This window comes from Diabrotica virgifera, chromosome 5 (assembly GCF_917563875.1).
Source record: "Diabrotica virgifera virgifera chromosome 5, PGI_DIABVI_V3a".
NCBI lineage: Eukaryota > Metazoa > Arthropoda > Insecta > Coleoptera > Chrysomelidae > Diabrotica > Diabrotica virgifera.
In genome coordinates this window covers 151,918,312-151,932,961 of record NC_065447.1, presented here as the reverse complement: position 1 = coordinate 151,932,961, position 14,650 = coordinate 151,918,312, and the positions used below count along the sequence as shown (strand labels likewise).

The window sequence follows — 14,650 nt, the reverse complement described above, 5'->3', positions numbered from 1 at the left end:
GGATTGATTCAGGATTTCAGGCATTTAAAAAGCATTGGCCCAAAATTTTGCGCCTACACTCTTTAACAAGCATCTTTCTTGTCATCTATACAATTGCAGCAAGCAAATAAAATACAAGTTTCATAAAAAATTAGAAAACTAAATTATATTATTTACACGATTATAAAATTACGAAACTTGCGAAAATTAATTATTATTTGTTTTAATCTAAACAACTATTTTTTAAGTAATATTTAATTAAATGTTTTTTATATCGAATCGTCATGTAGTTTAAAAATCCGTTTAAATTAAAAACTACCCTTCTCATGTTAGCATTTCAACGCAAGGCATGTTATTTCTTAAAATGAAATGAAAACAAACGATGAAAATCGATGTGTCCATGCAAGCAGTCAGTTTTAGCTTTTTCTGTTGTGTATGGAAACAATATATACTAAATATTGATAGAAATAAAGTAATAAAGTTATTATAATACATACATACAATATTTGATATACTATTTACAATAACATATTTGTTTTATTACCCTTTAACACCCCTTCTATTTGGGGAGAAGTTAACATTGAGTTTACAAAAAAAAATAGACATCTTTTATTTAAATTCTCCAGCAACTCATAATTAATAAAGTACATTAGGGTTGTTAAAAAAATCGATACTCTTTTTTTTCTTTTGCCCAAGTATTTTTTTACTTTCTTGTGATGAAAAAAGAATATCCTGAAAGTTTCAGCCCTTAAAAAAATTTTGGAGGTCGCTCAACAACGTTTTTCTTTAAATCGCGTTATTTTTCGTTTTTTATTCTAAGGGAAATAAAAAATTCATATTCCGCATATTTTTTGTCTTTTATTTAGCTAATCCCTCGACAACTAATGGCCATTGGCATATTCCGCATATTTGAGTGCCTTTATTTTTTCTCTTTAAATATTATCAAAATAAACGAAAAATTGGAAAAGGCAGTTTTTGTTTTTATTTGATTCAGAGTTGGACCACCAACTCCAGATAGCTATTTCTGCATCTTATGCGTCCTCAGTAGAGCTATGCAGTCACAACTCTAAACCAAATATCAACAGCCTGCCTATTTAAGGGAAAATTCCACACCTGTAATTTTGAACCAATCAAAATACGTTATTTTGACAGATCACCATGGCAACGGAGGTATTTTATCGGAAATTTTTTGCTCGTGGGGTACCCAACAGCGAATTATAGTGGAAATTTTTTGACGTTTACAATAACAGAACATTTTTGACAGACTGGTTTTTATTTGTTTACATAATTTAAAACAAAACGCCAAAAAATAATTTTCTATCACTTGTAGTTACTCAAAACTTATGTAAAATTGAAGAATATACTATTTTCTATCTTGAAATGGTATTCCCATGCAACTACAATGAGTAGAAATTACGAATTTGAAAGCCTAAATAATTGCTGACAAAGCTATGGCGCGCTATTAATCTGTTCATGCAGCTTTGGATTTTCAAATGCAAATTTGGTGTGGAATTTTCTTACCGAATACCACGCGAAGTCAAATTAATATCCGGAAATTTTTTCTTGATCATGAATATTTTTAGAAAATTTCCCTCGTCTGCGACTCGGGAAATTTTCAATATATTCATGATCTCAAAAAAATTTCCGGAAATAATTTGACCTCTAGTGGTATTACTAGTGAAAACACCGCGATGCAATGATTCCATCTTTGAGACGCAAAACAGCGACATCTCTCGCAAAACGAGGAAGACGACGAAAAGCCCTAGATACAAAGTTTACTACATAAACAATTAAAATAACTGATATAAAAATAATAAACAATATTTTAAATCCAAGACATTAAATGAAAAAATGACTTTAGTTTAAATGAAAAATTATTTAAGAGTGTCTAGGAACACCTATATTTTTTGGGAGCTTCTTTATATCGATTTTTTGCATTTTAAATGCTTTTTTTTCGAAATTTTTTTAAGTTACAGGTTTTTTACTAAGCTACAAGGGTTTAAAAAATTTTCGTAGTAAAATTACTCTTTGACATGCATAAAATATGAAAAAAAAATATATTGAATTTAATATGAACCCCGCATTAATGGAGATTAAATTTGATAAAATTTTTAGCAATTTCAAGACTTTGTGCAATAAAAAAATATTTTTCATGCTCGTTAATAATTGGTAATACATTTTTATTGAGTTTTTAAGTTTCTCAGAAATATGTACTGAAATTTGAACGTTAGAAAATTGAAATTGATGCAAAAACATCGGAATCCTATGATATCAAGGCTAAAAATGTAAGTTTATTTTCGATGAAAATTATGCATATTAAGTACTTTCTTTAAAAATTTATATAGACGACTTAAAATGATATTGTTAATATTTATGAGTTGCGCTCCTGGGACGACTTTATTGGAAGATAACATTCGATAACATGAAATCAATTTAAACTCAAAAATATCCGTCAGAAAATCATAGCATGTGATTTGTTTTTAAAAAGACAAACGCACATCATTTGTGAACACGCTGTAGTTATAAATCGTATTCAGATGTAAATTCAAAAAAAAACATTACTCAGTACCTGTTCAAATTTTAAACAAATTATTTTTGTAGAGTTATCAATATTGCAAATATTGTTTGTTATGGTTATCAATGGTAGTTATCAGTATTGAAAATGCCGTCACTGATAGTAATTTTTGATGTATGGTGCTGTATACAAAATTTCTTGATGCTACCAGCTCTTGGTTTTAGTATTTTTTTAATTCCTCGTACTTGTTGTTGAATCATTCGATTTGGATAACTATATTAATAAAGCAACTAAGATATATCTTTAAATAAATTATTCTTTATCCTTTTTGCAAACAACAAACGTCATCATACTTTGCATACATCATCAAACAGCGAACAAATAATATTCATAAAAATATGGAAATTGGGAGCAGTATTTTTGATTAACTATATACATGATTCACATTGTTTTGTTATGATTATCGATGGTGTTCGCATGTGGTACGTATTCAACATCCAAAAAGTTTCCAAACCAAATATTTTCAAATCGATAACAAACTATAATCAGAACCTTTTATGTTACGAGGTGTGCACCATAAATACCCTTCCTACTAAGAGCTAGATCGTGGATTACTTTTACAGCTCGATTATCTGGAAATCTTTCTAAGTCACCCAGCCAGCATAGTCTTTGTGACTTTACAAATCTAACAATATCTGCGCTCTGCATTAGGCCGCTTACAAACGAACCACTTTTTGAAGTCGAAGTCGGCAGCAAAAAGTCGAGCGTTTGTAGTTGTCTGTCGCTACTTGAAGTCGTCATTTAATAACAATGCAAAACGCATTTCCTTTTCACACGGGCGACAGAAGTTGTAATGCAGTCTAGAAAACGCCTGTGTGAAAAGAAAATGCGTTTTTCATTGTTGTTAAATGACGACTTCCAGTAGCGACAGACAACCACAAATGCTCGACATTTTGCTGCCGACTTCGACTTCAAAAAGTGGCTCGTTTATAAGAGGCCTTAGTTCATCCAGATCGTAGTTCATTTTAATTCTCCACGGCCATCGCTGCAAAGAGTTGGCTCAAATATATTTCTCAGTATTTTGCACTCAAATATTCTCAGTTGACTTTCATCAATGGTTGAGAGGGGCCACGTTTCACATCCATATATGACCACTGGTCTAATTACTGTTTTGCAGTAGACTTCCGATTCAATAACTTACTTTTCATTAAGTCTTCGTATGCATAAAAGCACTTATTACTGCTAAGAATCCGTGATTGTATTTCTTGACTGGCGTTGTTGTTGTCATTTATTATTGAGCCTAGGTAGGGAAAATGGAGGCATATCGGTAGGTATGGTTGTCTACCTATGTTAATTCGACTTTGTGCACTCCATATATTTTGTTTTACTTTCGTTTATTTTTATATATACACCAAATGTAGCAGCTTCCCGTTTCAGCTCTATAGCTTTTTCGCTTAATGATTCAATAAAATTGATTTTTGACTAGGAAAGCTTTGGAGTAGTTCTGATTTCTTTTATTATATATGGATTTTGGGCTGCTGAATCCGAATATGAGATTTGCGGACAAAATTTCTTGCCGGAACATTGAAAAAATCGCGAAAAAAGCGAAAAATTTCAGCTTTTCTCCGCTTTTTTGCTCAAATCTCGAAAACTATTATAGGTCTGGATCCCGCGTATGAAAAAAAAGTTGATTAATAGCTGAAAATTTGAACATTGGAACAGGGAAAGTTTTAATTGTGGAACAGGTTAAAAATTTGGAACGGTCAGACCACGAAAACTGCACATGTATTTTGTCGGACACAACACACTTAAACTCTCCGAACAGAGATTAAACTCTCATACAAAAATCAGACTGCTATTTATCACCAAATGGGCGTTTTAATGGGTGGAACATGTAGAATATGTCAAATGACAGGAATTATGACAGTTGATAAATAGCAGTCTGATTTTTTCATGAGAGTTTAATCTCTGTTCGGAGAGTTTAAGTCTATTCTGTCGGACAAAATAAATGTGCCGTTTTCGTGGTATGACCGTTCCAAATTTTTAACCTGTTCCACAATTAAAACTGCCCCTGTTCCAGTGTTCCCATATATCAAAGTTTATCCGACTAGACACCCTTAAGCTATTAACAAATTTTCTGCTGTGTAAAAGACGGCAGGTCAATTTTCTGCGGATCGCCTGCGAATACTGACACTTCCAGGCGAACAGCTTCTGTATAAGATGAACAAAACCCCAAAGAGAAAACTACATCAACCTATTTTCTTAAGCTTCTTTTTGTAGAGAAAACGGCCCTGCAAGGAATGGTGAGACCAACTATCTGGGCCTTACTGCCGCTACAAGACTTTGAGCAAGAGCGTTGCTTATCTGGAAGTTCAGCAACCGCAGGTGATCCGCAGAAAATTGATCAGCCGTGCTTTACACAACAGGTGTACGAAAACGCCGATTTTAACCCTTTCTATGCGAGGCCTTAATTTGCATGTTGGTTCCTCAATCCCAAAGGTTTTTTCATGCTTAGGTATTGCCTTATATATACGTCGCATATAAATAAACCAATAAATGACCAAAACATGTTTTTTAATGAGTTTTTTTAACCAACTTAAACGTTTTCTTTTTAAAAGTGCTCATCAGAGAGCAAAACCAACTTGAAAAAATGTAACTAACTTAAAAAAAATTGTAATGTAAATTAACATTAAGTTTTCTTTTGTGTGGTACTCCTCAAAACATGACACTACGCAAAGGCCGACTCCGCATCTTGCACACATGTATCTCGATTCGCTTCTTTTTTCTGGTCTTTTCTGTGGCTACAAACGCTTCACCTTCTAGCAGCTACCTATAAGCGTTGCCACCAGTGCGACAATGTAGCATACATCTAAAATATGTGAACAAATATATACGGCAATGGGTCCGCATGACCTGTCTTAGGTGCCAACATTTTGAGGCTTTGGGAACAATAATCAAACATTTTTGGACATATTTCTACGGCATTGGTACACCAATAAGTCTAAAATTTTATAAGCAACGCATATTTTCGGCTTTGATAAATTGAGACCATAAAGCCTTGAACGTATATATACGGCGGCTGGGAATACAGACCCACTTTTTCAAAAACATATATATGCAGCGTTGGGACAGAAAGGGTTAACGTACATACAATCGACGGATACCACACTTTTCACGTCATAGGTGGCATTTCTTGTATTGCACCAAAACATGCAATAGCTCCTAACCAATCCATTCCTCGGCTAAAAACTAAACCCGCACCTGAGGTTTATGGAAGTCAGAGAGCTGTTCAACTAATACATTTTGAAAGAACAAAACCTCAAGGTTTATCAGAAATCAAGATCCGAATGGAATGTTCACACCAACTGAAACTGTGACTCCATCTGTGCCTGATCTCCTGTGGCTCTAAGGGAAAAGCAGAGACATTCTCGGTACTTTAGGATGGAATGGATTCATGGAAGCTGTGAGAAGAGACATACCATATTCATATTATGAACTAACATTTATTATTTGTACAGAAAACTAGGAGAAATTTATCAAATGACAGCATTCTAATAAAAACTAAAGTTTTGGAAAGTAAAAAGTGGGTTTTGCCGAGACCGTTAAAAATTGTCAATTTTCAACTTGCACTTTAGACCGAACCGTTCGTCTGAAAAAAAAAATAAATACGAATATTTGTAGATAATTTTAAGTACTTTAAATTCTGTTGACAGACCATTTACTAAAAGTTAATAGTTTTCGAGATTTGAGCAAAAAAGCGGAAAAAAGCTGAAATTTTTCGCTTTTTTCGCGATTTTTTCAATGTTCCGGCAAGAAATTTTGTCCGCAAACCTCATATTCGGATTCAGCAGCCCAAAATCCATATATAATAAAAGAAATCAGAACTACTCCAAAACTTTCCCACTAGGGAGCTCCTAGAGTACAAATTCACTGAATCAGAATAACCTTTTGTTGCGGCTTATTATGGCAACTTCATACGCATATTTGCATAAATGTTGTATTAATACAGCTGTCCATATCCAATTTTCTAACTACAGCTCCAAAGTTAGATTAAAAAGTGTTGTTGATAAGGCACCACCTTTCCTAAATCCATTTTCAATATCAAATGCATCTGTCATATCTCCATCTATTCTCACTATGGCTTTGGAACCATCCAAAGTCATTCGTATAAGTTTAAGTAATTTATTGGGTTCCCTAACATAGATAATTGCTTTAATATCCTTTTTGCACGATTGATCATTTTTGACTGTTTACCGTGACAGATTTTACGTCAGTAGGTGACATTTACTATCAACTCGACGGTAAGTAATCCAACTCGACGGTAAGTAATCCAACTCGACGGTAAGTACTCCAACTCGACGGTAAGTACTCCAACTCGACGGTAAGTACTCCAACTCGACGGTAAGTAATTCACTTACCGTCGAGTTAAAAAATCTCTTAATTTTAATTTATTTTTTGAAAGAATGCAGAAAACTAACGAATTATTTATTAATATTGAAACTTATGGTACAATTTGTTAAATTATTTAATGAAATCCCACTTGTTTGGGCTGTGGTTTCACTTCTAACAGAAACTCCTGCAGAATCGCATACATTAGTAGTTTCCAACATTTTTTCTCTTCAAATACGCGATCAAAGTTGAAAACTTGGAAATATCAATGCCATCATAAAGAAAAACGGTGGATTTAATCATTGAATATTCTGCCCAGGGGCTTCCAGGAGCTTTCAACTGCATATGTCTTTGAACGAAATATGCCAATAGAGTCTTTTCTTCGATTCTTAAATTCTTGCCTTCGCACCATTTTTTAAAACTTTGGTAGGTATTTTGATAACGGATTTTGGATTTTTCGGGAATAATTGCGGAACACCCTTCTTCCCAAGCCCGTTCAATTTCTTCAAATTCACTTTCGCTCATATTTTAATTTATAATAATCCAAATTGTACTTAAAATTATTGACAACTAAATAAAAACTCAATTCTCCATTGTTGGTATGCACCCTAGTTAATACCTAACAACCAAAGTATCTATCTTGATAAAATGAATGAAACTGGTCAATATGACGAAAATGTTTAATTTTATAATTTATAATGGTATCAATCGTGCAAAAAACGTTATAAGCATGTCGAACGTTGAGGGTAACCGATCTCAGACAATAATTGGAGTCGTCGCTCCGCTCCTCCTCCAAACAACTGTCTTCGATCGGTATAAAACCCTTACCGTTCTCCATACTTAATATACTAGTGTCTATCTACTCCATCAAACGCCTGTTTAAAATCGATATATGTACAAGTTGTAAATTGGTATGGTATTCAACACATTTTTCATGTAACCTTTTTAGTGTTTCATTATTTCAGTGTCATCACTCATCACTGTATTTTCCAGAGCATTAAGAAATGTAATATCTACTATGAAATTTTAAGGATTCTTATTTAATACATATGACAGACATAATTTAAATGTTATAATTTTCTGTTCCCCAGTGACGGTGACAGAAGATTCAATACAAAAAGAAGATACTACAAACCTTTGGATCTTTTGAATCCTTATTTACATACTCTCAATGTTTGTGAAAAAGCTAAAACTGATAATGCATTGGAAATATTTTACAAGAAATGCAAAGAAAATTGATAATTAACTATTTTTGGACTGTCTAAATATCGTATATGTCTAAACATCTAATTTACATATATTTTTAGAAAAGAGAAGTGTAACGGAACTTTTATGTAAATCTAGCAGGATATTGGAAGTTAAAAAATTTTGTAATTTGTTTGATGTATAAAAGGTAATGAAGGGGAGGAGTTATGATCTATCATGTAAGTAATCATTATTTCCTCTGTGATGAATAAACCATATTGAACATTCTCTTCCTAAATATCTATTTAGTAGTTTGAAGCTTTCGTCAAGGACTCTAACCAGTTTATTGAGAAAAACGCAATGATATAGTTAGTGGTAAGCTTCGTCGTAGTTTCTAGATTTTCTATGATGCCAGTTGGGTCATTAGACTTCATTAGTTAGTAGTCTACAAAAGACGTCATCAACCTTTTGTCACTCTCTGACAATGTATAATAATAAACCTAAAGTGTAGTTCAGTATAGATAGATTGAACAACACAATGTAAACACTAGTTTAGCTGAACACAAGGAAAACTTCAAAGATCAACCGTTGCAGAATGCACCATCACACGAGACAACCACCCAATTCCATTCGAAGAAACATAGGCGCTTAGGTTATAATTTCATAAAGTATCGCAATTCAAAAACACAAGATAAACTTAAAAGACTCGCATCTAACCAGGATAGAGATCTCAGCTCTAGAAAATACAAAACCTTTAGTTCCAATACCCATTCGAACGAATTGAGAAAGACCAAAGCAGATATGAAAGCTATAAATAGCGCAGGTATTAGACCAACATCAATAACCGGATGAATATTACAATTGTTGTGGTATTTCATTTGAAGAAGTGTTGTGGTATTTCAATCTACCACAATTTGAAGAAGTAACCTTAGGAAGAAATAAATCCACACGACGTCATACAAACCTCAAAAACAATGTATGGGCCATTCCACGAACATACGCCTGTTTTGGATTACTTCGACAACGAATATTTTACCATGCAACATAAGAAGTACGAAAGTAAATGGCGCTAATAATTATTCCAATAAACAACAATGTAATTTGCAATTTAATTTCGTTCTTCTTATTTTGCACAGTAAAATATTCGTTGTCGAAGTAATCCAAAACAGGCGTATGTTCGTGGAATAGGGTATACCATTAAAGATACTAAACTGCAAAAACAACTATCCGGAAAATGGATAATAAAATATATGGATACATATACAGGGTGTCCAGAAACTCTACCGACAAACGAAAACAGGAGATTCCTCAGATAATTTTAAGACAATTTAACCCAATTCACCTAGTCCGAAAATGCTTTTTAAGGGAGCTAGAGCTCTTTGAAGATGGCGTCATGAAATTAGTTTTTCTTAAATACCTCCAGAAGGCTTCTATTTAGAAAAACGAAAATTGGTATGCATATTTACTTTTCAGAGATGAATCGATTCCATCCATTGCAAATTTCTAGTACCGGTCATAGGCGTCCGTTTTGGGTAGGGAAACGGGTATTTAATCGCATAACTTTTTTATCCTTAACTTCTATGCATTTTTGACACCGGATTATTAAATTGTGAGGTATTCTAGTACTAAAAGGTACTCTTGCTTTAAGTCGGTAGGACACACCGTTTTCTAGAAAAATCGATTTGAAAGTTTTTCGTTTTTGGAATTTGAAAAAAAATTGAAAGAACTTTTCAACAAAAAACGAAGTATTTTACCAACATAAAGTAAGAGTAACTTTTAGTACTCGAATACCTCATAATTTAATAATCTAATGTCAAAAATGCTCAAAAATTCAAGACAAAAAAGTTATGCTATAAAATAACTGTTGACCTACCCAAAACGGACGCCTATGACCAGTACTAGAAATTCGCAATTAATGAAATCGATTTATCTCTGGAATACAAATAAATGTACCAGTTTTCGTCTTTCTAAACAGTTTTTTTTTAATTTTTTTTTTAATTCAGAAACGAAAAATTTTCAAATCGATTTTTCTAGAGAACGGTGTGTCCTACCGATTTAAAACAAGAGTACCTTTTAGTACTAAAATACTTCACAGTTTAATAATCCAGTGTCAGTAATGCATAAAAGTTAAAGATAAAAAAGTTATGCGATAAAATAACCGTTGCCCTACCCAAAACGGACGCCTATGATCGGTACTAGAAATTTGCAATGAATGGATTAGATTTATATCTTGAAGATAAATACGTGTACCAATTTTAGTTTTTCTAAATAGAAGCGTTCTGGAGGTATTTAAGAAAAACTAATTACAAGACGCCATCTTCAAAGAGCTCTAGCTCCCTTAGGAAGCATTTTCGAACTAAGTGAATTGGGTTAAATTATCTTAAAATTATCTGAAGAATCTCCTGTCTTCGTTTGTCGGTAGAGTTTCTGGACACCCTGTATATAATAAATATAATTCTAAATGTGAATAAAATTCTAAATATGAATAAAACTCTAAATGTGACTATAGGAATCTGAAGAAGAATATCAGAATTACAGTAAAATTAACTTAGTAAGGAGTACTTAGGTGATTGAAGTGTAGAAAACTAACCTGAACTGACCTGACTTAACAAGCAAGAATCATAACTCAACGACAAATGGTGGAAAAGCGACCCAAGAGAAGGTCGAAAATACGATATATGGACCAAGTACAGAAGGATTTGAGAGAACTCGAAACTAGCAACTGGAAAACGAAAGCTAGAAGTAGGAATGAAGGGAGAGGATTAATTGAACAGGCCAAGACCCAATCTAGACTGTAGAACTAATGATGCTGATGTTGTTTATGGACAGTCTAAATTACAAAACACAGAAGGCATGGAAAACGAAATGTCTGCAAACAGCATAAGATTACACCATATGCAAAGATACAATAACGTGATGTTATATTCCACCAAAATTGCCCCACAATTGAATGGGTTTAAGATTTGTCCATTTTGTTCCCATTATCACTTTTGTAAATTTCTTCATACCTTGTATATAGAAATATTATAACAGAGTAATTAGTTGACTAACCTTATTTAATTTAAAAATAGTTTAATGGTCAATTTTCTTTGCATTAACGATATAGGCTATCAGTAAAAAAACTAAGCATTACCTGTGAATCGGCGAATCTGGAAACAAGTCTAAACTCTCAGATACAGATGAACTAGGACTAGGCGTTGTGTCGGGCAGGTAACCGTTTTTTATCATTTCGACTTTTTTCTTTGCTCTACCCCGTTTTTTCTCGAATTTGCTAGTTTCCATAGAGGCTGCTCTTCGTCTTACGGATTTTCCGGGCTTGGCGTCGGGGTTTATCATCCACCAAGAGGATTTTCCAGTACCTTCATTTTGGACCCGCATGAATCTGTTGTGTAGCGACAAGTTGTGCCTGATTGAGTTCTGAAACAAATAATATTGTTAATATCAAGAACAGATTCATTAACATTTTTCTCAAGAGAAATAACTAATAGACTGTAGTACAATCTGCCAACCAGTAATTGGTGAAATAACCTTTTAAGACACCACTACACATATTATCTGTATATAGCATATAACAGATTATGCAAAATAATATTCTAAAACTGTTTTCTTGTGGCATGTCCAAGTTAAATATTGTGATAAAAAAAGATCAAGGCAGGTTTTGTTTATATTTGATTCAGAGTTGGACCACCATCTCCATATAGCTATTTCAGCATCCTTATGCCTCATCGGTGAAGCTCAGAAGTCTCAACTCTGAAGGAAATACAAACAATTCTGCCAATTTAAGGCAAACCATCGCAATGCAATGAACCCACCTCTGAGACGCAATTCAGCGACATCTCTCGTATTACAAGGAAAACAACGAAAAGCCCCAGATGCAAAGTTTACTACCTTTTAAACAATTAGAATAATTGAAATAAAAATATAATAAACAATATTTTAAATCCAAGACTTTTCGTTAATAAACTGCTTTCTGGCTGCATCCCATATCTCCGGATTTTACAATATATAATCACAAGAGACGACGAAAGTAGGAGAAAGCAAATAGAGGACGCTTAGGCCACGCATTTACCTTCCCTTCGTCAAGGAAAAGGACCGAAAGACAGTTTCTAAATACTCAAACTGAGTAAAAATGAAAAAGATAAAAAAGATCAAGGCAGGTTTTGTTTATATTTGATTCAGAGTTGGACCACCATCTCCATATAGCTATTTCAGCATCCTTATGCCTCATCGGTGAAGCTCAGAAGTCTCAACTCTGAAGGAAATACAAACAATTCTGCCAATTTAAGGCAAACCATCGCAATGCAATGAACCCACCTCTGAGACGCAATTCAGCGACATCTCTCGTATTACGAGGAAAACAACGAAAAGCCCCAGATGCAAAGTTTACTACCTTTTAAACAATTAGAATAATTGAAATAAAAATATAATAAACAATATTTTAAATCCAAGACTTTTCGTTAATAAACTGCTTTCTGGCTGCATCCCATATCTCCGGATTTTACAATATATAATCACAAGAGACGACGAAAGTGGGAGAAAGCAAATAGAGGACGCTTAGGCCACGCATTTACCTTCCCTTGGTCAAGGAAAATGACCGAAAGACAGTTTCTAAATACTCAAACTGAGTAAAAATGATAAAGATAAAAAAGATCAAGGCAGGTTTTGTTTATATTTGATTCAGAGTTGGACCACCATCTCCATATAGCTATTTCAGCATCCAATTATTATTGTAACGACAATTACATTTTTAAGTAAAAAAATTTGACTTGTCGATTTCCACTCCGGAAACCGTTGTCAAAAAAGATTATTTTAAGAATTGTGTTAAAAAGAGGTTATCTTTTCAAAATTGGGGTTGATCCATTTAACCGCGGTGTTGCAGGCAACAGCGATGCCTTGGCTAAAAAAAACTCAGGGTGGATTTTTTGCTCTATGAAACATTAAATTCTGATTATTTTGTGTGCTTCTGCATTCTTTTCATACACTTAACTCGATAATGTTTGTGTGTGAGTACTCGGTATTGTTTTTGTGTATTGTGTGTTGAGTGTGTATGATTGTAGGTGACGTTTCTCAGATTTTGTTATCCGTTATTTTTGGTATATTCTTGTTGGTGACTTCTTCCAGTATTGGCAACTAAAGTCTGCTACATTCTGCTGTGATGGGTCCTGATGGGTTTGCTACACACTTTTCTGCATTGAGTAGGATGAGGACTGCTTCTTTAATTTTTCTGTTTTTTCATGTATGTTTATTTTATGATTATTGATGCATATTTCGATTGTATTCTATGTTCATTGTCCTTTTTAATTTTTCAGATATCCCCTTTACTATGGTATTGTTGTCATTATTGAGTCCCTTCTTGTGTTTTTGGTTTTGTGGTGTTTCATTGTTTTATTTTTCTATCTTGTGAAATGACTCCTTATTTACGAATGACAATGCGTAATCAATCTTTGTTAAAACTTTTCTTAGCATGTTTTTTTCAGAGCAGGTGTTTCGGCTCTATCATATAATGATTTGATAATTCTTTTTTTGATGTTCACGTTGTGATTTGAGTGGTAATTTTAATATCTGTTAGTGTGTGTTGGTCTGCTGTAAACGTTGGTTACATATCCTGTATTATCTTCTAAAGAAAGTTAATTGTTGTTGTCTTTTTCCATGATGAATTTGACTAATTCTTCTTTATTGTTGATGTCTTGAGGAATGTATTCAATGCTTATAGTCCATGAGGCCAAATGGAGAATCTTGTCTTGTTTGTGTACAATATTTGTTAGACATCCTCATCACTATGTCTGCTTATAATGAAGATAAACATGAGCCAAGTGATGTCTGAGCATAATGCTGGTGGTTCCTTGATAGCTGATACAATCAGTTTTTTTTTTGTAAATGTATCGTCTCTCTCCAATTGAACTCTAATGATGTTTAAAGTTTTCTCCATTGGCTCATTGGTGATCTCGAAAGTGGCCAGCATACTGTTGTATTTGTAATTAATTCCTGCTAGTTTTTGCAGGAATTAAGAGATTTTAATGTACAGTCCCTGGTCATATTATTATGACCACCTATGAATTTTTACAAAAATCAACTATTCCACTAAGTACGTTTTGTTTAAAATATGATTTTAAAATTTAATTTTGTTATGCAATGTTAATGTTATTCATTAAATATAATATATTTAATAATAAACAGCAATAAAGTATTTGAAAATATTACATATTTATATTTTTTAATATTTTGTTCAACTTCTGACCTTAATCAGATGGAAAATATTTGGGAGCTTTCAAAACGAGAAATTTCCGATGAAAAGGTCACTAACGAAATTGTTTTGATTAAAGGACTAATATATCGTTGAAACCACAATGACAAATTGAAGCAAAAAAAATTTATCTGCATTCAAATTATGCCAAGCCGGGTACTAGCTGTAATCAAAGTTAGAGGGGCTCAGCAAAATATTTAAAAAATACAAATATGTGATATTTTCAAATGGTTTATTGCTGTTTATTATTAAATGTATTATATTTAATAATAAACACCAATAAAATATTTAAAAAGTATCACATATTTTTATTTTTTCAATATTTTTCTGAGCCCCCT

General features: G+C 33.1%; 1 protein-coding gene across 2 annotated transcripts in view; it reads right to left on the bottom strand.

Annotated features, from left to right (window-relative positions):
* Positions 1 to 11,481, bottom strand: part of LOC114329470 (forkhead box protein O-like) — a 159,562-nt gene extending 148,081 nt beyond the window's left edge. For both annotated transcript variants that reach the window (XM_028278586.2, XM_028278587.2), the window contains exon 1: positions 11,202 to 11,481. In XM_028278586.2, coding sequence (XP_028134387.1) covers positions 11,202 to 11,446 — 245 coding nt within the window. In that variant the 5' untranslated portion in view covers positions 11,447 to 11,481. The remainder of the gene's footprint in view (positions 1 to 11,201) is intronic.
* Between the last annotated feature and the right edge of the window lie 3,169 nt (positions 11,482 to 14,650).